We start from the raw sequence: 26,390 nt of genomic DNA, 5'->3' as shown, positions 1-26,390 counted from the left end.
TTTTTTATAATCATGGAAACTGCTAATAAATTTTTTTTTTTAAAAAAAGTAATTGTCAATAGGGACAAACCCATGAGATAGTAGGATAAGCATACATAGATCAGAAAGCCCCAATGTTCACCAATTAAACAAGAGACCACCTTGAATGCCGTTGATTTGTTTATTTTGAGAAGTTCCCAACTGGGCTGGAGAGATAGCTTAGCAGTTAAAGCACTTGCCTACAAAGTCTAAGGACCTAGGTTTGATTTCCCAGAACCCATGCAAGTCAGATGCACATAGTGGAGTATGTTTCTGGAGTTTGTCTGCTGTGGCTAAAGGCCTTGGCATGCCCATTCTCTCTCTCTCTCTCTCTCTCTCTCTCTCTATTCCTCCCTCCCCCTCCCTCATAAATAAATGAATAAATACTGGATTTTAGGGATTTTTTTTGTTGTTGTTGTTTTGTTATTGTTTTTCAAGGTAGGGTTTCATTCTAGCACAGGCTGACTTAGAATTCACTATGTGGTCTCAGGGTGGCCTGCAACTCACAGTGATCCTCCTACCTCTGCCTCCCAAGTGCTGGGATTAAAGGCATGCACTACCATGCCCAGAAATAAATGAATGAATAAATAAATATAAAATATTTTTAAAAGTTCCAAGCATGAAGAAAAACTAAAAGAAATATTATAGTGAGTGAACATTTATATAATTTGCAACAAGATGTGCAGGAATAAGTGAAAGCCTGATAATATCTGTAATTAACAGAAAACATCTGATTTTTACAAGAATCAAATAAAACATCTCAAAAAAATAATTTAGTGTCTGCGGAGACTAAATGACTGAGTTTAATAAAGGATTAACCATAGCTGAAGAAGACACTGTGAATAGGAAGAAAACACAGAAGCCAAAATGAAACAGAAAGTTTCAAAACTGATGTAGGCCTAAAGAATCTCAATGAGACTTAAGAAAAAAAAAAAAAAAGTAAAAGGTAGAAGATTTATCAAGTGAAGTATTTATATAAATAATCTAAAGAAAAACTGAAACCATGATGCATGTAAAAACTACATATATATGAAGTCATATTACTTTGTAAACTAATTGAAATATAATTAAAATAGAGTTTGAATGAAGGTATCCTACATAGGTGGATGATGCTGCTTCCAGAGGGCACAGTTTAACAGAGGATCCAAGTGCCAGGTGTGAGATAAACCTGACCAATGCACTATCTCCTGATGGTAAGTCTCAATGTAACATGAAAAACTATGCCAACAAAACTTCTGCCCCAAGGTACCAATCACATAGCAGAGGACCTCCATGAGAGCTACACAGAGGGAACTATAGATAAATAGCTCAAATGAATGATTATAAATAAAAACTCAAAAAAGGCCCAAAGAATCTCAAAGAAGACATGGATGAATGCATGAATGAAATCCTAAATACATTCCAAGTGGTTATAAACAGTTAGATGAAGTGAGGAAACCTAGCCAAGATATGAAAATGGAACTCAATAAAGAAATATATGATACCCTGAAGTAAAATCAAACTGAAATAAAATTGGAAATAAAAAATACAAGTCATCCAGGTCAGCCTGGACTAGAATGAAACTCTACTTCAAAAACAACCAAAACAAACAAACAAACAAAAAACAATGTAAGTCAAAGATAAAGCTCTATGGAAAGCCTCATCAACAGAATGGATCAAGTAGAAGACAGAATATCAGGGCTTGAAGACAAGGAAGCGGGCTGAATCAATTCGTCAAAACCAGTAAGAATTAGAAAAAAACACATCAGTGAAACATGAGAGAAATGTGTGACATCTTGAAACTATCAAATGTCTGATTTATGGCATGCAAGAAGGAGAAAAATTTTAAGCCAGTGGCATAGAAAATATTTTACTATTATATTAGAAAATTACCTAAATTTAGGGAAAGACATGCCTATCCAGGTACAAAAGACATACAGAACATAAATGAAAGCAAACCAGAAGAGAGATTCCAGTGTCACATTATAGTCAACATATTAAATACACAGAACAAAGAAAGGGTACTGAAAGTTACAAGAGACAAATATTTCAGCATAAACAAGGCCAGATCCATCAGAATACCTGTTTTTTTTTCAGTGCTAACACTGAAAGTCAGAAGGGCGTGGAACTATGTATTTCAAGTACTTAAAGACCACAACTGTCAAGCCAAACTATTAAGCCCAGCTAAAGAAATTTAGGACCACTAAACCAGCTCTACAGAGAATACTGAATGGAACACCTCACACTAAAGAGAAGAATAACATACTCAAGAAGCTACAGGAGGAAAAATAAAAGCCAATGCTAGAACACTTGTTAAGCAAATGAAAACCAAAAATTACCAAATACTAACATCATCAACATGATAGAGATTAACAGACTATTTAATAATAACCCTGAATATTAATGGTCTCAATCCCAATCTAAAGACATAGACAAACAGGCTAGATCCGAAAATGGGAGCTGGAGAGATTGTTTAGTGGTTAAAGTGTTGGAATGCAAAGTTTGATGGCCTGGGTTTGATTCCCCAGTACCCACATAAAGGCAGATGCACAAAGTGGTACATGTGTTTGGGGTTCATTTACAGTGGCAGGAAGCCCTGGGACACCCAAACTCACTCACTCTCCATTTCTCTAAATAAATAAATACATTGATAGATAGGAAATGTGATCCATTCTTTTGCTGCCTTTAAGAAACTTGTCTCACTGTCAAAAATAGACATATCTTAGAGTGAATCAGTCTAAATTAATAAATAGAAATGAAATGTGATCCATCCTTTTGCTGCCTTCAAGAAAGTTGACTCACTGTTGAAAACAGACACACCTTAGGGAGAAAGGATGGAAAAAGATATCCCAAGCAAATGAAACTAGGAAATAAGCATGTGACAGAATGAACTTCAAAACCAAAACTAACCATACAAGATAAAGATAGCCACTTCATACTCATCAAGGAAAGAATTCAACAAGAGTATATTGCAGTTCTAAACATACATGATCAAACACAGGTACACCAAATTTTACACAAAAAAATATTAGATACAAAGTCAGAGATAAATCCCAACAAAGTAATAGTGGTCAACTTATAAAGAGAGAGCTAATGACACCACAGATCAAATGTACCTATGAGATGTTCATGACATCCATGAAAACACTGCAGAATATATGTTCTTAGTAGCCTATGGTATTTTATCTAAAATAGATTACATATTAGAAAACAGTCTCAACAGATTTAGAAAAACTGAAACAACTCCTTGTATTTTATCTGACCAAAATATAATCAAACTAGAAATCAAGAACAGAACTATAGAAAATAAACTCCTAGATATTGACTAACACACTATTGAATAATGAATGATTCACTGATAAAATAAATAAAAAATTTCTTTAACTAAATGAAAATGAAAACACAACATACCAAACCTATGGGACACAAAGAAGGCAGTCCTAAAAGCAAAGTTTATACTTTAAACGCCTGCTTCACAGAAATAGAGATGTCAAGCAAACAACTTAATGAGCCACCTAAAGGCTTTGGAAAGCAAGACCAAACTATATCCAAAAGTAGCAGACAAAAAGAAATAATCAAGATCAGGGCAGAAGAAATCAATGAAATGGAAATCACAAAACAAAAGTATCAATGAAACAAAGAGTTGGTTGTTTGAAAAGATAAGTAAGATTGACAAACCCTTAGCCAAATTAACCAAATGAAAGAGTAAGATTAAAGGTGAAGGACACATTATAATAAACACAAATGAAACTGAGAGGATAATAAAGAGATATTCAAAAATTTATATTCCATAAAACTGGAAAAATCTAGAAGAAATGAATGAATTTCTTGATGCATATTACCTAACAAACTTAAATTAAGATGAGATAAATAATTCAAATAGATCTATAACAAGCAATGCTATTTCCATGAATTAAAAAATCTCCCAATCAAAGTGTCTAGTTCTACACAGGTTCACTGTAGAATTCTACAATCTTTATAAAGGATCTGAAATTAGTGTTCCTCAAATTATTGTATAAAATAGAAAAAGAATGATACCTAACTCCTGCTTCAAACAAGCATTACACAAATAGCAAACCAGATACAAACACAATTAAAAAGCAAACTGCAGACTAATATCCCTGATGAACTTAGATGCAAAAATTCTCAATAAAATACTATTTGCAAACCAAATTTAAAAATGTATCAAAGGGCTGGAGGTATGGCTTAGCAGTTAAGGCATTGGCCTGCAAAAGCCAAAGGACAGAGGTTCAATTCCCCAGGATCCACATAAGTAATATGCACAAGGTGGCACATGCATCTGGAGTTCATTTGCCTTGGCTGGAGGTCTTGGCTCACCCATTTGCTCTCTCTCCCTTTCTCTCAATAAATAAAAATTAAAAATATTTTAAAAGTGTATCAAAAATATCATTTCCCTTAACCAAGTAGGCTTTATTTCAGAGGTGCAGAGATGGTTCAACACAGACGAATTAGTAAGTGGAATATGGCAACTAAATACTCAAGAATAGAAAATATATAATCATATTAATTGGTGCAAAAAGGGCCTCTGATAAAACCCATATCCCTTCATAAAAACAGTGGAGAGACCAGTGATGGAAGGAACATTTTTTCAACACAATAGAAGCTAAATATAAGTAACTTATAGCCAACATCTTAATAAATGGAGAAAAATTTGAAGCATTCCCACCAACATCTGGAATAAGACAAGGGTGTCCACTCTATCCACTGTTCTTTAACCTAGTACTTGCAACTTATAGTGATAAGAAAAAGAAATAAAAGGGATAAAAACTGGAAAGTCAAACAAGCCATATTTGCAAAAAGACCCTAAAGGCTCCACCAGAAAACTTCTAGACCTGACACTTAAGCACAATGGTAGGATACAAAATTAATACCAATTAATATCAAAGACAAATATATATACTGAGAAAGAAATTAGGGAAACAATCCCATTCATAATAGTCATAAAAAATTATCTCAGAATATCCCCAGGGAAAGAAGAGAAGAAAGACACTAGAAGATGGAGGGATCACCCATGCTCATTAAGTGAAAAAAATTAATATTGTGAAAATAGCCATCCTGCCTAAAGCAATATACAGAACTGGGGCTGGAGAGATAGCTTAGTACTTAAGGCAATTGCCTGCAAAGCCAAAGGACTTTGGTTTGACTCCTCAGGACCTATGTAATCCAGATGAACAAGGTGGCACATGCTCCTGGAGTTCATTTGCAGTGGCTAGAGGCCCTGGTGTGCCCTCTCTTTCTCTGTCTGCCTCTTTCTCTCCCTCTCTCTCTCTCAAGTAAATAAATGAATTAAAAAAAATATACACAGAATCAATGCAATCCCAATAAAAAATACTGGGAGTATCATTTTTCACAGAAATAGAAAAAAATAATCGTAAAATTCATATGAAGCACTCAAAAACCTGGGATAGTCAAAATTATCCTCAGCAAAAAGAATACTAGTGAAGTGGGGGAAGTGGAAAGGTGGCTTAGTGGTTAAAGGCACTTACAAAGTCTGCTAGCCCAAGCTCAGTTCTCAAGCTGCTCATGTAAGTCAGGCACAAAAAGTAGTGCAAGCATCTGTTATATTTTTGCAGTGGCAAGAGACACTGGTGTACACTATGCCTATACCTACACACACACACACACAGAGAGAGAGAGAGAGAGAGAGAGAGAGAGAGAGAGAGAGAGAGAGAGAGAGATAAGAGAGAGGGAGGGAAAGAAAAAGAGAGAGACCAAAAGAAAGAAAACTATTGTAGTTATCAACATACCTGATTTCAAGTTATACTACAGAGCCACCACAGTAGTAAACAAAGCACTGGCACAAAAACAAATAGACCAGTGGAATAGAATACAGAACACAGGTTTAAGTGTGTGTAACTACAGCAACTTGATTTTTGACAAAGAAGCCAAAAACATATACTGGAGAAAATATAGTATTTTCAACAAATGATACTGGCTATATATGTAGAAAAAGATGTAGAAGAACATAGATACATGTCAGGAGCCGTTTGGCAGCAAGACTAAGGCCTACATGTAAGCAAGATTATGTGTATTCAGTGTCTGAAGCCATTTGACTGGCCCTATATCCATAACTCTGGGCCCTTTGGCAGCAAAACTTTAGGAAGACTATAGCACCTACATGTAAGCAAGATTATGTATATTCAGTGTCAGAAGCCATTTGGCTGGCCTTGATAGTCTTTTGTACTGAGAAGAATTGAAATGCAAAAACTCTGTAACAGGAAGGTTTTTTTTTTTTTTTTGACAGAAACTTGTGTGAGGCTCATGGAACTTTTAAATTTATTTATTTATTTATTTGAGAGAGACAGACACAGAGAGAGAGACAGATAGAGGGAGAGAGAGAGAATGGGCGCGCCAGGGCTTCCAGCCTCTGCAAACGAACTCCAGACGCGTGCGCCCCCTTGTGCATCTGGCTAACGTGGGACCTGGGGAACCGAGCCTCGAACCGGGGTCCTTAGGCTTCACAGGCAAGCGCTTAACCGCTAAGCCATCTCTCCAGCCCGGAACTTTTGTCCATGGAAAAACTGTTGGTAAGAAGATATAAAAAGGAATGCTGTGAAATAAACCTTGCTTCAATCCTGGACTGGAGTCCTTGCTTTCATTCTCTCTCCTCCCCATCTGGCTCAAACCCTTTCAGCCTGCAGGCTCCGGCAAGTGGTGCCCGAACGTGGGGCTTGAAGATGGAGATCCAAAGTGAAGGACACTGCTGGATTGAAAAAGGGCGCTTAGGAAAAGAAAAAGGGAGTGGTGAGTAATATAAGTAAAAATGGGACAAGGTAATAGTTGTATGCTTTTTGTTCATATGCTGAAAAATATGTTGCATGCTCGAGGAACCAAAGTTAGTCAGCAACAACTTAGCAATTTTTTTGAATTTATAGAAAAAGTCTGTCCTTGGTTCCCAGAAGGAGGAACTATCAATTTAAAAACCTGGCAAAGGGTAGGGACTGAGCTTCAAGATTATTATGATATGCATGGGCCAGTTAAAGTACCAGTGGAAACCTTAGCTTGTGGGCTTTAGTTAGAGATAGTTTAGATCCTAGACATGAAAGAGATAAAGTTAAATCAGGTACAGTTAAAGACAAAGGACTGCTTCCCAGCATGGACTTAGAAAATGAAACTAAGCTTTCCATTTCACCTGAAGAACCAGAATCTGGATCTAAGCTTTTATTTAGAGAAGAAGAATGTTGTCTTGATCATTCAGATTCAGATAAGGAAGCAGAAGTTGAAGGATTCAGGAACCAGATGGACACCATGACAGGCTTCAGAGTCCTCAGTAGGCCTAAGTTTCTGTTTCCTTGCAAGATCTAATTTTTTTTATCTTCTGGTAAGTGTGGGTTTAACAGTTACTGGAAACTGACTATACCATACATTCCTGTAGTCATAGATAAGTTCAATTTCCCTAGGCCCAGCCCACCAACTTTGCCCACCAAAATCCTAAGCCAACCAGAAGAGTACAAGTGCAGTTACTGTTTAAATCAGTCAATCATGTACCCATCCCCTTCTTCTATGTTCAGATTCCTATAAAGACCCTACCCTCCCACTACTCAGGGCTCTTGCACGGATCCACTGTGTTGGTGAAGTCAAGAGACCGAGCTTAAGCTCCTTGCCCTTGCATACGTGTTTGGTTCTCCTTGGTGGTCACTGGGGGTGCCAAGAACTGGGCATAACAAAGTAGAGAAGTAGGTGACAAAAGATCACCATGTGGAAGACTTTCCACCTTTTATAACTTTTAATAAATGTGAGGATGAACAGAAAGAAAAATATTTAGAGGAGATGCAATGTTTGCAAAGTATGGTTAAATCACTGTCTTTACAAGTACAGCAATGTCAGGGAAAGCGTACTCCAGGAAATACAGTCACTCCCAATCCTCCTGCTGTAACGAAACCTCCTGCTATTGCAGTAGATTCAAAACCTGAGGGTGAGTTTCATCCTTTGTCTTTGATTCAGCCTTCTGTCTCACCTCTGCAAGCCACTCTTGCAGGAGTGGCGCAAAGAGGAGAAGATATGCATGGATTTGATGTATATCCTGTTTTTGAACAAACTGATAGTGAAGGGAATAAAGTAAGATCTCATAACCCTATACCTTTTAAGCAGTTGAAGGAATTAAAAGCAGCTTGTGTACAATATGGCCCTACAGCTTCTTTCACGCTTGCTATGATAGACTCTATGGCATTTGAGGCGCTTCCTCCAGGGGACTGGAAACAAGTAGCAAAGGCATGTTTGTCAGGAGGAGACTATTTATTGTGGAAAACAGAATATACAGAGAACTGTCAGGCTACTGCTGAGGTGAATAAGGCTCAGGGGGTACCTATTACTTTTGATATGCTGGCAGGAGAGGGACCATATTGGGGACTTAAGAATCAATTGCAGTTTGATGTAGGTGTGTATGCTCAGGTTAATGCACAAGCTAAAAAGGCTTGGCATAAGCTTTCATCCATTGGAAGGGGGAATGGAGATTTGTCAATTAGGCAAGGACCTGATGAATTATATCAAAACTATGTGGATAGATTATTACAGGCTGCTAGCAGACTGGTTGGAGATTCTGAAGCAGGACTTGCACTTGTAAAATTATTAGACTATGAGAATGCTAACTCCGCTTGTCAAGCTGCCTTGAGGCCACTTAGGAGAAAGGGGAACATAACTGATTACATTAGACTGTGTTCTGAAAGTCTAGAAAATATTTTGGGAAGGAACTGGCTATTATAGGGGTTCCTTTTACAAAGCAACAAGTAGATTGGCTATTTCAAAATGTGGACTCTTGGGATATTGCTTTTGCACATTATCCTGGTATTATAAATAATCATTACCCTAAAGACAAATTGTTGCAATTTGCAAATTCTCATTCCTTTATTTTCCCCTGCACAGTCAGGGCAGAGCCTATTGAAGATGCTTTAGTTGTGTTTACATATGGACCCTCGAATGGCAAAGCAGCATATGTTATTCAAGAACAGTCTTATTCATTTTCTACTCCCCCAACATCAGCTCAAGTAATGGAACTTACAGCTGTAGTTACAGTATTTAATGTTTTAGCTACAAATCCATTTAATTTATATACTGATAGTCAATATATTGCTAGAGCTTTACAGGTGCTTGAGACCATGTCTTATATTGAAACTGCTAATATTCAAGTGCAAGATTTGTTTAGTCAAATACAAATATGCATGCATGCTTGCTCTAATCCTTGTTTTGTAGGTCACATACGAGCTCATTCAGACTTTCTAGGTCCTTTAGCATTGGGAAATGATATGGCAGACAAGGCCACACAGATCACAGGTATATCTCAATTGGAATTAGCTCAAAGATCTCATAATTTACATCATCAAAATAATCAAAGTTTAAGAAAACAGTTTCAAATTACTAGAGAAGCTGCTAGGCAAATTGTGTGACAATGTAATATCTGTCCTGAATATCACTCAATTCCTCAGTATGGAATAAACCCTAGAGGATTAAAACCAAATCATCTGTGGCAGATGGATGTAACTCATATTCCTGAATTTGGAAAATTAAAATATGTTCATGTATCCATTGATACTTACTCAGGATTTCTGATGGCTACAGCACAGACTGGGGAAGCTATTAAACATGTCATAGCACATGGTATCAAATGTTTTGCTGTAGCATGTATGCCATTAATTATAAAGACAGATGATGGTACAGGTTACACTAGTCAATCTTTTCAGTGCTTTTGTGCCCAATTATCAATTGTTCATAAAACAGGCATACCTTATAACCCTCAAGGACAAGGAATTGTTGAACATGCTCAGGGAGCTTTAAAGAATCAATACAAAAAATAAAAAGGGGGAAGTTATATCCTTGGTCACCACAGAATGCTTTAAATCATATAATCTTTATTTAAAAAATTTTAAATGTGGATGCATCAGTCATCCTGCTGCAGAAAGATTATGGCATCCTAGAACATTGGACACTTATGCTCAGGTTAGATGGAAGGACCCCATTGATGGACAATGGCATGGCCCTGACCCAGTATTAATATGGGGACGAGGGTATGTTTGTGTTTTCCCACAGGACACTGACAATGCCAGGTGGCTGCCAGAGAGCTTGGCCTGGTTCATAGGGACTGAACATCAGAAGAATGATGCCTCTGCTCCTGATGATGTGGATCCAACTCCCAATGATACACAGTGAGCTGTATTGAGCTTATGTTCCTGACCCACCCATCTCACACCCAGTAACTTGGGAGGATAGAGAAATTATAGTCTTGGTGAACAATACTCGTTTACTAGACACACCATCCAGTAGGAATATGCAGGCTCATCAGAAATTTGGAGTCTATTATACCAGTCATGGCACTGGTATTCCAATATGCCTAACTAAAACAGAAGTAACTGGATGTTTGAAAATTCATCCGAGGAATGTGATTGTAAAGCATTCAGCAGATACAGGGAAAAGGGCAAGTCGAAGGTCTATTTCACAAGTCTCTATTTGGCTCCCCTCAGGGAATCAAGTCAGAGGAGCCAAGTCACCAGATGCTTTCGCCCCCTGTGAGAGACAATCACCTTGGTTTAATAGCTCTTTGCATTGGAAAAGGTGTGTTGGGACTGCTTACATCATGTATAATATCTCTGGAACTAAAAGGCATATTAAGGACTGGTCAGGAAATCCTGGAGCAGAAGGAGTGGTAACTGGAACAATAACTGGACTGGTGGACTCTCTGCTGGACTTTGGTGGTCTGATAAGGGCTTCCAACAGACTTACTTATGGAAAGTTGCTGTGGCCATGGGAGGAATGAGCGTCATCTCCCGCAGGAATGACAGTTCTTCCCTCCCAAAGGGGAGGGTCATGGCTTATGTTACTACACTGTATACTATGTTAATGGGAGACATAAATATTACATGGACTGAGGAAATGTTCAATGTTACATGTAACAATTGTACTTTGTCTAATTGTGTTTCAGAATTGTCCTCTGATAGAGTTATGATTTTTAAGCAACCAGCATTTGTTATGATTCCTCTTAACATAACGAGGCCTTGGTATCCTGACAAGGCAATACAAGTGTTACAGGAAGCAAAGAATAATTTAAGTAGACCAAAAAGAGTGATAGGATTAGTAATTACAGGCATCCTAGCTTTTATTACATTGTTAGCTACTGCTACTACTGCAGCCGTTGCTTTGTCACAAGAAGTGCAAACTGCACATTGTGTTAATGATTTATCCAAAAATGTTTCTATTTCTCTAGGAACTCAAGTAGATATAGATAGAAAATTGGAAGAAAAAATAGATGCTCTGTATGATGAGGTTACATATTTGGGTGAAGAGATACTAGGGCTGAAAGTCAGAACTCATTTGGAGTGTCATGTAGATTTTCAATGGATTTGTGTTACGTCTAAAAAAATATGACAGTCAACAGCATTGGGAAAAGATAAAAATGCATTTTTAAGAGGTATTTGGCATAATGATAATATTTCCTTGGATCTGACTCAGTTGCATTCAGAGATTCTGACTTTACAAAATAATCATCTTACTTTTGATACAGCTAAAGCTGCTGATGACTTAATATCTGCTTTAAGTCTGCCTTACCTGGATGGAATTCTCTCACTTCTTGGATAGGAAGCTTTGCTGCTGCTACAGTTGTTTGTCTTTTACTCATTCTGTGTCTGCTGCCCATACTTGTTAAATGCCTTTGGAGATCTATTATGGCTATCCATGCAGAAGTACATGGGTTACAGCTACGGACCTGACCCTGGCTTCCTGAGACATTATCTTAAAGCCCCTGCAGAGGCTGATAGTCAAAGATGGGTAAGAGTCTCTCGAGTTAGGTCAACCTAAGACAGGGCATGAGTGATGGAATTCATGTACCAATGATGGGTAAAGCCTAAATATTGTAAGACATGCACAGTCTTTCTGCATCAAGGCCAAGAAAGGCCTGGTTCATAAAAAATAAAAAAAGAGGGAATTGTCGGGGAGCCGTTTGGCAGCAAGCATTAGCAAGACTACAGCACCTACATGTAAGCAAGATTTTGTATATTCAGTGTCAGAAGCCATTTGGCTGGCCTTGACAGTCTTTTGTACTGAGAAGAATTGAAATGCAAAAACTCTATAACAGGAAGGTTTTTTTGACAGAAACTTATGTGAGGCTCATGGAACTTTTGTCCATAAAAAGGAATGCTGTGAAGTAAAGCTTGCTTCAGTCCTGGACTGGAGTCCTTGCTTTCATTCTCTCTCCTGTCTTTCTTTAATCCTCACTCCCCATCAGGCTCAAACCCTTTCAGCCACAGGCTCCAGCAGACACGTATCTCTCACCCTGCACAAAAATCAACTCCAAATGGGTCAAGTACCTTAATGTAAGACCTGAAGCCCTGAAATGACTACAGGAAAAAGTAGAGAGAACACTTTCAGATATACATGCAGAGAAGGACATTCTGAATAGTATTCTGGGAGCCTTGTAAATAAGGCAAATATTCAACATACGAAACCTAATGAAACTAAGAAGATATTGCACAGCAAAAGAAACTGTCAATCAAGTCAAGAGACAACCTACAGAGTAGGAGAAAATCTTCACCAGCTATACATCTGACAGATTATTAATATCTAGAACATATAAGGAAATTAAAAAAAATCTAAGCAATAAAAATCTAAACAAGGGCTGGAGAGATGGCTTAGTGGTAAAGGCTCTTGCCTGGAAAGCCGAAGGACCCAGGTTCAATTCCCCAGGACCTATGTTAGCCAAATGTACAAGGTGGTGCATGCATCTGTTTGCAGTGGCTGGAGGTCCTGGAATACTATTTTCTCTCTCTCTCTCAAATAAGTAAAAATTTTAAAAAATTATAAAACAACTTAAAAATAAAACTAAGCAATAAAATCCAGACAAGGGCTGGAGAGATGGCTTAGTGGTTAAGGCACTTGCCTGCAAAGACAAAGAACCCAGATTCAATTCCCCAGGACCTATGTTAGCCAGATGCATAAGGTAGTACATGTGTCTGGAGTTTGTTTGCAGTGGTTAAAAACCTTGGTGCACACATTCTCTCTCTCTCTCTCTTTGCCTATCTCCTTCTTTCTCATAAATAAATAAAAAATTAAAAAATACAAACAACCCAATAAAAAAATGAAGCATTGAGGGGGTGGATTAAGTTAAGGTGCTTGCCTGAAAAGCTGCAGGGGGGGGGGTGTCGGGGGTGGTGCACACCTTTAATCCCAGCACTTGGGAGGCAGAGGTAGGAGGATTGCTGTGAGTTCGAGGGCACCCTGAGACTACACCGTGAATTCCAGGTCAGCCTGAGCTACAGCAAGACCCTACCTCGGAAAAAAAAAAAAAAAGCCAAAGGACCCAGGTTCGATTCTCCAGGATCCACGTAGGCCAGATGCGCAAGGCATGCATCTGGAGTTTGTTTGCAGTGGCTGAAAGCCCTGAGACACCTATTCTCTCTCTCACACACATACACACACAAGCAAATAAAATAAAATTTAAAAACCTATAAAAAATGGAGCATGGAACTGAACAGAGTTCTCAAAAGAAAGACAAAAAATGGCCAATCAATATCTTAAGAATGTTCAACATCTTTATCTATCAGGGAAATACAAATTAAAACTACTTTGAGAGTCCATCTCACTCTTGTAAGAATGGCTCATCACACAAAAAAAATCAAATAAGAACAAATGCTGGCAAGGGTGTAGGAAGAGTGGAACCCTGATTCACTCTTGATAGGAGTGTAAATTAACACAGACTCTACAGAGGTTTCTCTAAAACCTAAAAACAGATCTACCATATGACTCAGCTATACCACTTCTGGAAACATACCCTAAGGACTCTGTACTTTATTACAGAGATATCTTCTTAGTCATGGTTATTGCTACTCTAGTCACAACTAGGAAATGGAATCAACCTAGATGCCTTTCAAACAGATGAATGGATAGTGAAAATGTAGTACATACATACAATGGAATTTTATTCTGCTGCAAATAAAAATGAAATTTACAGGAAAATGGATAGACTTGAAATATTATACTTTTGGTTCTCCCATACCATAAGAGAAATGACATATGTTCTCTTCCATATGTAGATTCTGCCATTTAGTCTTTAGATTTTTATGTAAGATGGTAAGACACAGTATATACACAGGGAGAAGAGAAGGTAACGCTAAAGGAGAGGGGAGAAGGGAGGGCTAAAGGAGAGCGGAGTGCAAATATTTAAGTACAGGGATAGAAGAATACTAGGGGTAGAAAGATCTAAGGGGACTGGGAAAGGGGATTGGAAAAGGGGGTAAGGGTGGGAAGGTTTAACCAAAACTAAAGACAATATGATTAATCCATATGGAAAGATACTTCTTTATTAGATAATAAAAAATAAAATTTAAACCATAGGTTGTCAAAGAAAAATCCCACTGCTAGGGTTGGGAAAAAAAATCTCCCAGTGAGCTTTTTTATTTTTATTTTTATTTATTTATTTTTTTTTGTCAGAGAAGCCCACAAGCCCGCCCCCAAATAACAGAGTCTATTGCCAATCCTCTTGATTTCCCACCAGAACTATAATGTAAGTCTCTATTGCTGAACGCACAACATGCTTCAGACGCTAGACACTGAGAAACCAAACCGGTACTGAACTGGAAGCCTCCTCCTCCTGCTCACTAGCTGCCATAGTGCTGGAAAGTGCTATGCAGGATGCTGGAGAGAAGTCATCAACAGTCTTAACCAGCAGTGAACCCTGCCAACCAGGCAACATGACCCCATCGGTGCACTAGTGGCATGACTGCTACAAGGCTCACCAGCTGCTCTCTAATTGGATTTAAGGTCCCCTCCATAGGAAAGAATTCATGCCTGGTACTGGTACTAAAAAACTTAAGTCAAAAGCCTAAGGCTTAGAACATAATAGGTACTAGTGGGGAAGCTACTACTATTATTTGGACAAATGGACATGCTGTACTTATCAAACTGGCCTCTATATTTATGTGTATGCTCATGTAGTAGTGTTTCTATCACTGTTGATGAGAGAAGCTTCTTTTCCCAGATGCCTATAACTATTGTGGAGACTCAAACTTATCAACGTGCTGAGAAGAAAGGATAGGTAAAAGTTCAGCCCTAAAAGAGGCATCTGTAATTATACCTACTAAGGTTCAGGGAACATTGCAGAAGAGATGGCACAAAGAATGTAAGAGACAGAGGATGGGGAGGAGTGCTTGGAACACTGAATAGAGACATGTGGAGGCTGCTGCATTCATGACCTCACAGTGGCTACTATTACCAGAAGAATATTGAGACATTCATCATGTCACTGTGGAGGACAAAGGAAGGCAAAAATAAAATGACATCAAACAGTAGAGGGGCTGGCTAGAGGATGGAAGGGACTCAGTGGGAAGGTATGGGGGAGTGGGAATAAGAGAGAATGATGGGAAGGGACCATGAACAAAATATATTATGTACATATATAAAAATTGCCAATAAAAAGTTATTTTTCACCGGGCATGGTGGTACACGCCTTTAGTCCCAGCACTTGGAAGGCAGAGGTAGGAGGATTACCATGAGTTCGAGGCCACCCTGAGACTACATAGTGAGTTCCAGGTCAGCCTGGGCTAGAACGAGACCTTACTTTGAAAAACAAAACAAAACAAAAAACAAATTTATTTTTCATGGGAAAAATATATATCTTCCAAGGTTCTCAAATATTAGACTGGAAATCACAATTCTAGCTGAATTTTTATGGACTAACTACATAATCTGAAATGTCAGAAGACTTTCACCCAAGAGATGCCCCTGACTTAGGTTATCAAAGTGAAGCTGCTTTGATTACTTCACCAGACATCCTTCAATTTTATTACTCTGTCCAGAATCTACTAATTGTATGCACAAAAAGACCATCCCTGCCTATCACTATGCTCATCTGGAATCTCCCATCATTTCCCTCTTATCTGTACCCATGTACCACCATGCTGCTCACACTGAGACCCACAGCGTCTGACCTTTAGGATATTGTTGGTGATGCTAAGTCCTTCAATAAACACATCCCCGGAGGTGGCAATCTCTTCTCCAGTTAAAATTTCAAAGGTAGTAGTTTTTCCAGCTCCATTTAATCCAAGCAATCCAAAGCACTCCTCCTTTTTGATTGCAAGGGAGATATTTTTCACAGCCAGAGTGACTGGATATTTAAAATATATCTTAAAAAAATAAAAAAGTATTATACATATAAAACTGCATATATATGTATAGGAATACTTATAATTCAAAAACAATATTTCAAACCCCAGACATTTTCACAACAATTCTAAGTGAATACTCATGGGTCCTTAAGAACCACAGTGACACCTGGGTACCAATAATGTGATTTTAGGTAAGGATGAAGTCAGTGTAGACTACCTTGTCAAAGACATTAACTTTGTGAAGAACCACAGTGAGGCTGGGTATGGTGGTGCACACCTTTAATCCCAGAATTTGGGAAGCAGTGGGAGGAGGATTGCTGTGAGTTCAAGGCAAACCTGAGACTACATAGTGAATTCCAGGACGGCCTGGGCCAGAGTGAGACCGTACCTTGGAGAAAAAAAAAAAAAAAAAAAAAAAAAAAAAGAACCACACTGAGACCTAGGTACCAATAGGTAAGGATAAAGCTAGCATATGTTACCTTTTCAAAGACATTACCTTTATGAGTTCTTTAATAAGCACAGTGAAATACAGTGAGCCCTGAGGCTGCTGTAGGACTAGCTCTCTTTCATTTTGTACATCTTCATCTTCTGATTCCCCAGATAATTCCTTGGACACTCTAGCCTGCATTTTGAAAACAGAATAGATGGTAGATAGTGTTTAGGCATCTGGTCTAGACTGGATGAATCAGGAAAGCTAAAGTAGGATTTTTCAAAGCATCAAAGCAGGTAGTCTGGCTTACTCTTCAAGAGGCCTCCTGCATGACCACAGTTCTCTTAAATAAACTTATTTCCTATTACACTGAGGAACTCCCAAGTTTAGAAGCAAGGCTTCTGCCATGAACAACAGTGCTTTCCTCAAAATAGACACCACAAAAACCTACAAGCATAGCAAAAATTAATTATGGTCAAATGCTATTTGTTTATAAACTATATTTTAGCACATACCACAAGTAGTACTTAAAGTAAGAAAACAACTTCTCAAAGCAAAAAGGGAAATCATCTTAATGTGTGAAATGGCTGAGGTGAATTTAAGCACATGCACAGATGTATATACTGTGTTTTTAGTGAAGGATACGCACTTCTGCTGCATATCACTGCTGGGTCAAACATGCATGTTTAATAGGTATATGAAGCTGACGCCTTAGAAGGTAATACTAGTTTCTCAAATGGGGAGAAGTTTGCACTCCTAATTGTTCTGTATCCTCAACACATAACACTTTGAAGTGTACATTATGGTGCTCCTCAGTAGCTTTAATGTACATTTATCTTATGGCTAATAACATTCTATGCTGTTCAATATGTTTACTGGACTGTTGCAGCTATCTTTTCATTGCTGGCACAATGCATCTGACCAAAAGAAGCTTGTGGGAAGTGGGATTTAGTTTGGCTTACAGACTCAAAGGGTAAGTCCATAATGGTTAGGGGAAAAACATGGCATGAACAGAGGCTGGAAATCACTTCCTGGCCAACATCAGGTGGACAGCAGCAACAGGAAAGTGTGCCAAGCACTACTAGCAAGGGAGAGCTGGCTGTAACACCCCATAAGCCTGCCCCCAACAACACACCTTCTCCAGGTTCCAGTTCCCAAATGGTCACCAGCTGGGGATGCATCTGGCTTACGTGGGCCCTGGGGAATTGAACCGCAGTCCTTAGGCTTTCCAAATGCCTTAAACACTAGGCCATCTCCCCAGCCCAGATGTTTTGAATTTTTTTCATGTAAAGTCAGTATTTGAGTGTTTCTCAGTTGCAAATCATGTCCTGTGCCTTCTTATTGATTTGTAATGTAAAATGTCTTTCTACTTTGGCTTGCCTTTTCTCTTAACCATGGCTTTTGAGAAAGTTGCCTTCACAAAAATGAAGATATTTGCTATGCTTTTCTTTTTATGTGATGTTGTTCTAAACCTTTTTTCCTTTTGCTGTTAGGTCTCTAGAAGTAGAGTTATGAATCTACAATTTATCTGTGAAGTAAGGGCAGAGTTAGAGTTTATCTCATGTGGATATACAACAGAAGGAACATCATTTACTGAGAATAACCTTTGTGTTGTAGTCAGTTACACATTGCTGGGATGTACATCCGAACCAGACACATTTTATAGGAGGATGGGGTTTATTTCATCTTACAGATCTGAGGAAGTTCCATCAATGGTGGAAGAAGCTGATTTCTATATCCAAGCAAAGAGAAAAACTGCAGCAATCAAAAAAACCAGCACCATTTATTTATTCGCAATCAGAGACAGAGAGACACACAGGGAGAACGGGTGTGCCAGGGCCTCTAGCTGCTGCAAGCAAACTCTGGATGCATGTGCCACCTTGTTCATCTGGCTTTACGTGGGTACTGAGGAGTCGAACCTGGATCCTTAATCTCTGAGCCATCTCTCCAGCCCATAGCTGTATTCTTTTTTTTTTTTTTTTCCTTGAGGTAGAGTCTTGCTATATCCAGGCTGACCTGGTTTTCACTATGTAGACTCAGGGTGGCCCCCAATTCACAGCAATCCTCCTACCTCTGCTTCCCTGAGTGCTAGGATTAAAGGCGTGCTCCACTATTAAAAAAAAAAAAAAAAAAGCACCATCACACACACCAAAAAGCAGCAAGCACTAACTGGCTGCAAGATCCTGGGCAAAGCTCAAACCTCTCTGCACACTTTTGAGCCGGAAATCAGATCCTATCCCAAGCACACCTTTGGGCTGGATCCCAGATCTGCCTTTGGTGACACCTCCTCCAGCCAGGTGGCTGGAGTTCCAAGCTATAAGCTTTAATAAAACACCTGAGTTTACAGGGGCATATAGTCAAACTATCACACTTTGCTTACTGTACTGCCTACATGACCAGGTCATACTAATGCACATCTTTGGACCTATTTTCAGACCTTCTGTTCAGTTCTCAGACAGTAGCATGTAATAGAATTACCTAGGTGGCTTGTTAAAACACAGAATGCTTGGGGGCTAGGGAGTTGGATCAGTGGATAAAGCATGAGCAGAAGAATTCAGATTCCTGACACCCACATAAAAAGGATATAACCTTCCATCCCCTCTTATGCAAAATTTCCCAGAGCCATGTTGGGTTTATTTTGGGTCTGCTTCAGTGATGAGGTGTTGGGAACCTGTGTGTCTCTGGATATCTGATTTGGTAGGAGTTGATTGTTCTCTCTGTTGATCTCCTTTACCCTTGTGCTGGTACCAGGTTCACCAAGAAAATAGCACCCTTGCTTGTTTCGCCAATTATTCCTAGCCCCATGTTGGGTCATGATACACAGAGACATTTCCTCCTTCCCATAACTGTGGGATAACTCCACAATGCATGATCCATATACCTCAACAAGGAGGGGCCAGAGGAAGCGGGGAGGACATGGAGGAAGCTAACAATGGCACCAACTTGACTGTGAGTACAAAACTAATTAAGAAAAAAAACTGTCCAAAAAAAAAAAAAAGCCTATAACTGGCACACACAATTGTAATTCCAGCTCTGGGCATGTGGAAACAAGAAGATCCTTAGGGACTGACAGGTAGCTAGTTTAGCCAAATCAGGAAGTTTAGTGTGAGAATGTCTCAAAAATAAGGTGGAGGGAAGGAGAGATGACTTAGATTCTACATGCACTTCTTGCACAAGCATGAGAGTCTAAGGGGACCTGAAATTGCCAGAGTTTGAATCTCCAGATACCATTTAAACAGCTGGGTTTGACCGTGTGTGCCTGTAATCCTAACCCCACAAAGGGTAGCAGAGACCAGGGAATTAATCACCTGGGCTTACAACAATCTGCAATATACACACAAGCAAAAAAAAAAAAAAAAAAAAAAGGTGAACAGCAACTAGGGAAGACACACAACTTCAGCCTCTGGTTGCAAACACATGTACATACACCTGCATATAAACATGCCCACACACATGTGACCATGCATACAAGCATGCAAGAACAGCATGTACTTACATACATGCATGTGCACAGACAGAATTCTTTTTCTTACTATAAAATAGGTCTCCTGTGAGGCAGAATTCACATCTTTTTTTTTTTTTTTTTTAAATCTCTTATGTAGATGGATGTCCTGAGATTAGGACATTCCCTCCACTCTTTTTTTAATTTAAAAAAAAAATTTTGTTGCTATTTTTTTTAAATTTAATTTATTAGTTTTCATTTCAGGAAATATAGGCAGTTTGGTACCATTATTTAGGCTCATCTGTGATCTACGCCCTCCCATTAGACCCTCCTTGTTAATGAAAATGGGTCGTGCATTGTGGAGTTAGCCCCCAGTTATTGGTATGATAAATGTCTCTGCAAATCATGACCCAACACGTGACTCTGACATTCTTTCCGCCCCCTCTTCCGCAAGATTTCCCTGAGCCATGTTGGGTTCATTTTTGGTCTGCTTCAGTGCTGAGGTGTTGGGGGCCTCTGAGGCTCTGGCTCTCTGATTTGGTAGGAGATGATTTTTCTCTGCGTTGATCTCCTTCCCCTTTGTGCTGGTATCCGGTTCACAGGAAAACATCACCCTTGCTTATTTTGCCAGTTGTCCTTAGTTTCAGTTGGGCCCCCCCCCTTTTTTTTAAAATTTTTATTAACATTTTCCATGATTATAAAATATATCCCATGGTAATTCCCTCCCTCCCCACCCCCACACTTTCCCATTTGAAATTCCGTTCTCCATCATATTACCTCCCCATTACAATCATTGTAATTACATATATACAATATCAACCTATTAAGTATCCTCCTCCCTTCCTTTCTCCACCCTTTATGTCTCCTTTTCAACTAACTGGCCTCTGCTACTAAGTACTTTCATTCTCACGCAGAAGCCCAGTCATCTGTAGCTAGGATCCACATATGAGAGAGAACATGTGGCACTTGGCTTTCTGGGCCTGGGTTACCTGACTTAGTATAATACTTTCCAGGTCCATCCATTTCTCTGCAAATTTCATAACTTCATTTTTCTTTACCGCTGAGTAGAACTCCATTGTATAAATGTGCCACATATTCATTATCCACTCATCTGTTGAGGGACATCTAGGCTGGTTCCATTTCCCAGCTATTATAAATTGAGCAGCAATAAACATGGTTGAGCATGTACTTCTAAGGAAATGAGATGAGTCCTTTGGATATATGCCTAGGAGTGCTATAGCTGGGTCATATGGTAGATCAATCTCTAGCTGTTTTAGGAACCTCCCCACTGATTTCCACAATGGCTGGACCAGATTGCATTCCCACCAGCAGTGCAGAAGGGTTCCTTTTTTTCCACATCCCCGCCAACATTTATGATCATTTGTTTTCATGATGGTGGCCAATCTGACAGGAGTGAGATGGAATCTCAATGTAGTTTTAATCTGCATTTCCCTGATGACTAGTGACGTAGAACATTTTTTTAGATGCTTATATGCCATTCGTATTTCTTCCTTTGAGAACTCTCTATTTAGCTCCATAGCCCATTTTTTGATTGGCTTGTTTGATTCCTTATGATTTAACTTTTTGAGTTCTTTGTATATCCTAGATATTAATGCTCTATCAGATATATAGCTGGCGAAGATTATTTCCCATTCTGTAGGTTGCCTCTTTGCTTTTTTCACTGTGTCCTTTGCAGTGCAAAATCTTTGTAATTTCATTAGGTCCCAGTGGTTAATCTGTGGTTTTATTGCCTGAGCAATTGGGGTTGGATTCAGAAAGTCTTTGTCAAGACCAATATGTTGAAGGGTTTCCCCTACTTTTTCCTCTAGCAGTTTCAAAGTTTCCAGTCTGATGTTAAGGTCTTTAATCCATTTGGACTTAATTCTTGTGCATGGCGAGAGAGAAGAATCTATTTTCATCCTTCTGCAGATATATATCCAGTTTTCAAAACACCATTTGCTGAAGAGGCTGTCTCTTCTCCAATGAGTATTTTTGGCATTTTTATCGAATATCAGGTGGCTATAGCTACTTGGGCTTACATCTGGGTCCTCTATTCTGTTCCACTGATCTACATGTCTGTTTTTGTGCCAGTACCATGCTGTTTTTGTTACGATGGCTCTGTAGTATAGGTTAAAATCAGGTATGGTGATACCACCAGCCTCTTTTTTTGTTGCTCAGTATTATTTTAGATATTCGAGGTTTTTTGTGATTCCAAATGAATTTTTGGATTGTTTTTTCTATTTCCATGAAGAAAGCCTTTGGAATTTTGATAGGGATTGCATTAAATGTGTAGATTGCTTTTGGTAAGATTGCCATTTTCACGATATTGATTCTTCCAAGCCAGGAACAAGGGATGTTTCTCCATTTTCTAGTGTCTTCTGCAATTTCTCGCATGACTGTTTTAAAGTTCTCATTGTATAGATTCTTTACTTCCTTGGTTAGGTTTATTCCAAGGTATTTTATTTTTTTTTGATGCAATTGTGAATGGGAGTGATTCTCTGATTTCATCCTCTGTGTGTTTGTTGTTAGCATATATGAAGGCTACTGATTTCTGTGTATTTATTTTGTATCCTGCTACATTGCTGTAGGTTTTGGTCAGCTCTAACAGCTTGCTAGTAGAGTCTTTAGGGTCCTTTATGTATAGAATCATGTCATCTGCAAATAATGATAACTTGATTTCTTCCTTTCCAATTTGTATCCCTTTTATGTGTGTCTCTTACCTTATTGCTATGGCTAAGACTTCCAAAACTATATTAAATAAAAGTGGGGACAGTGGACACCCTTGTCTTGTTCCTGATTTTAGTGGAAAAGCTTCCAGTTTTTCCCCATTTAGTAATATGTTGGCTGTAGGCTTGTCATAAATAGCCTTTATTATATTGAGATATGTTCCTTCTATTCCCAGTCTCTGTAGGACTTTTATCATGAAGGGATGTTGGATTTTGTCAAATGCTTTCTCTGCGTCTAATGAGATGATCATGTGATTTTTGTCCTTCAACCCGTTTATGTAATGTATTACATTTATAGATTTGCGTATGTTGAACCGTCCCTGCATCTCTGGGATAAAGCCTACTTGGTCAGGGTGAATGATCTTTTTGATATACTCTTGTATTCTGTTTGCCAATATTTTGTTGAGAATTTTTGCATCTATGTTCATGAGGGAGATTGGTCTGTAATTTTCTTTTTTTGTTCTATCTTTGCCTGGTTTTGGTATCAGGGTGATGCTGGCCTCATAGAAGGAGTTTGGTAGAATTCCTTCTTTTTCTATTTCCTGGAAAAGCTTAAGAAGCAATGGTGTTAGCTCTTCCTTAAAAGTCTGGTAAAATTCAGCAGTGAATCCATCCGGGCCTGGGCTTTTTTTAGTTGGGAGATTATTGATAACTGTTCGGATCTCCATGTTTGTTATAGGTCTATTTAAGTGATTAACCTCATTTTGATTTAATTTAGGTAGGTCATATAGATCAAGGAAATCATCCATTTCTTTCAGATTTTCATACTTTGTGGAGTATATACTTTTATAGTATGTCACCATGATTTTTTGAATTTCTCTGGAATCTGTTGTGATGTTACCTTGTTCATCTCTGATTTTATTAATTTGTGTCTCTTCTCTCTTTTTTTGGTCAGATTTGCTAATGGTTTATCAATCTTGTTTATCCTTTCAATGAACCAACTCTTTGTTTCATTAATTCTTTGGATTGTTCTTTTTGTTTCTATTTCATTAATTTCTGCCCTAATCTTTATTATTTCTTCCCATCTACTGATTTTTGGTTTGCCTTGTTCTTCTTTTTCCAAGGCTTTAAGGCGAAGCATTAGGTCGTTTACTTGCGACCTTTCTAATTTCTTAATATAGGCACTTAAGGCTATAATATAATTTACCTCTTAGAGCTCCCTTCATTGTGTCCCAGAGATTTTGGTATGTTGTGTTCTCATTATCATTTGACTCTATAAATTTTTTGATTTCCTTTTTGATTTCTTCATTGACCCACTCATCATTTAGTAGTGTATTGTTTAGTTTCCATGATTTTGTGTATGCTCTATAGCCTTTCTTGCTACTGATTTGTAGTTTAATTCCATTGTGGTCAGATAGAATGCAAGGAATTATTTCAATTTTCCTGAATTTGTTAAGATTTGCTTTGTGTCCTAATATATGGTCTATCTTAGAGAATGTTCCATGTGCTGCTGAAAAGAATGTATATTCTGCAGCCTTTGGATGAAATGTCCTGTATATATCTGTTAGGTCCATTCCTTCTATGACCTCATTTAGTCCAGATGCCTCTCTGTTTATTCTTTCCCTGGATGACCTGTCAATTGATGAGAGTGGGGTGTTAAAGTCACCCACCACCACTGTGTTTGGTGTTATCTGTGACCTTAGTTCTAATAGTGTTTGTTTGACGAATTTGGGAGCCCCCATGTTAGGTGCATATATGTTTAGGATTGTAATGTCCTCCTGTTGGAGTGTGCCCTTAATCAATATAAAGTGACCTTCCTTATCTTTCTTGACTAACGACGGACTAAAGTCTACCCTGTCTGATATTAGGATAGCAACCCCTGCTTGTTTTCTAGGCCCATTTGCTTGAAACACCGTCTTCCAACCTTTCACCCTAAGATAATGTCTATCCTTTGTAGAAAGGTGAGTTTCTTGGAGACAACAAATTGTAGGATCCTACTTTTTAACCCAGTCTGCAAATCTATGTTTTTTCATTGAGGCATTGAGACTGTTGATATTAAGAGATATTATTGAAAGGTGTGTATTTATGTTTGCCATTTTTTTTTTTGTGTGTGTGTGTGTTTCTGGTTCTACCTGTGCTCTCTTCTGTTAACTGGTATTTGAGTATAGCTTGTTTTTTCTAGGTTCCTTATATGTGTGCTTTTCCTTTTGTTCAGCATGGAGGATTCTATCAAGTATTTTCTGTAGAGCTGGTTTTGTCTTCAAATTCTCCTTTAACCTGCTTTTGTCATGGAATGTCTTTATTTCTCCATCTATTTGAATGGATAACTTTGCAGGATAAAGTAACCTTGGTTGACAGTTGTTATCTTTCAGAACTTGGAATATATCACTCCAAGCCCTTCTGGCTTTAAAAGTTTGTGTTGAATAATCTGCTGTAATCCTGATGGTCTTGCTTTTGTAGGTAACTTGATTTTTCTCTCTAACTGCTTTCAATATTTTTTCTTTGGTGTGTGTGTTTGGAAGTTTGATTATAATATGGCAAGGAGAGGTTCTTTCTGGGTTTTGTCTGGCTGGGGTTCTAAAGGCTTTCTGTATCTGTATTGGCACCTCTTTCCCAATTTGGGAGAAATTTTCCTCTATGATTTTGTTGAAGATACCTACTATGCCTCTGGAGTGGAGTTCTTCTCCTTCTACTATGCCCTGAATTCTTATATTGGATCTTTTCATAGTGTCCCGAATATCTTGAAATTCCCACTCATACTTTTCTATAAGTTTGTCTTTCTCTTTGTTGGACTGTATTAGGTCTGCCACCTGGTCTTCTAGCTTAGATATTCTGTCCTCTCCCTCATCCATCCTACTGGTGAGATTTTCTACAGAGTTTTTTATTTCATTAACTGTGTTCTTCATTGCTAGTAATTCTGACTGGTTTTTCTTTATTATTTCTATTTCCCTATTTATGTCTTGTATTGCCTTCTTTATTTCATTAAATTGGTGTCCTGCCTCTTCTTTGATTCCTTTGATTTCCTCTTTGATTTCTTCTTTGATTGTTTTCATGTGTTCTTTGACCTCTTTGAACATATTTATAATTATTCTTTTGAACTCTTTCTCAGGCATTTCCTCTAACTCTTTCTCACTGGAGGACATTTCTGATGCATTAATACTTTTAGGTGGATTTATATCGTCTTGCTTTTTAGTGTTTCTTGTGTTATAATGTATATATTTTTGCATCTTGGATTAAGTTAATGCTTGGATTTTCTAGCTAGCTGTGTATTCTTAGCTGTATCAATTGATTTGATGTAATATAGTTTCAGGGAAGGAGCTTTAGGTGTTAGGTGTGGCTCTTAAGACTCTCAGAGTATCTACAAAGATGTTCTTAGGGGTTGCATTTCCCTGCTATGGGAGTATTCAAGCAGGCTGAGTGGAATAAAATACAGGTAGATTCTAAAATTTAACTAAACACTGTACACATTTAATCAAAAACAGCCCCGAGTATGTATGCAAGAGTAGTTATTATAACGACTAGATCCTCTATCAACAAAGAGGTTTAGATTTCTGGTCTGTTGAGGGATCCAAGTCAGCTTGTGACCAAGTGAGTCCCTTCCCTGGTGCAATCCCAGTTACCTTGGGTGATTTTGGTCCCAGTCAAGTTACTGCCTGGTTCGTCGGGCTGCTGTTCTGATTTCTGGAGCTGAGCACTTGCTTTTCCTATGGGGCAAACTGAGCCGTTGCTGCTGCCTCTGCTGCTGCTGT

At 38.4% G+C, this 26,390-nt stretch overlaps 1 protein-coding gene across 1 annotated transcript in view; it reads right to left on the bottom strand.

Annotated features, from left to right (window-relative positions):
* Positions 1 to 26,390, bottom strand: part of LOC101613773 (phospholipid-transporting ATPase ABCA3-like) — a 196,412-nt gene that overhangs the window by 19,992 nt on the left and 150,030 nt on the right. Inside the window, exons 24-25 of the mRNA XM_045130610.1 lie at positions 16,600 to 16,725; positions 15,927 to 16,121 (exon numbers count right to left, since the gene is read on the bottom strand). Coding sequence (XP_044986545.1) covers positions 15,927 to 16,121; positions 16,600 to 16,725 — 321 coding nt within the window. The remainder of the gene's footprint in view (positions 1 to 15,926; positions 16,122 to 16,599; positions 16,726 to 26,390) is intronic.

Source organism: Jaculus jaculus, chromosome 12, assembly GCF_020740685.1.
Source record: "Jaculus jaculus isolate mJacJac1 chromosome 12, mJacJac1.mat.Y.cur, whole genome shotgun sequence".
In the NCBI taxonomy this organism is placed as follows: Eukaryota; Metazoa; Chordata; class Mammalia; order Rodentia; family Dipodidae; genus Jaculus; species Jaculus jaculus.
The sequence above is the reverse complement of the archived record's forward strand: the minus strand, read 5'-3'. Positions and strand labels throughout refer to the sequence as shown.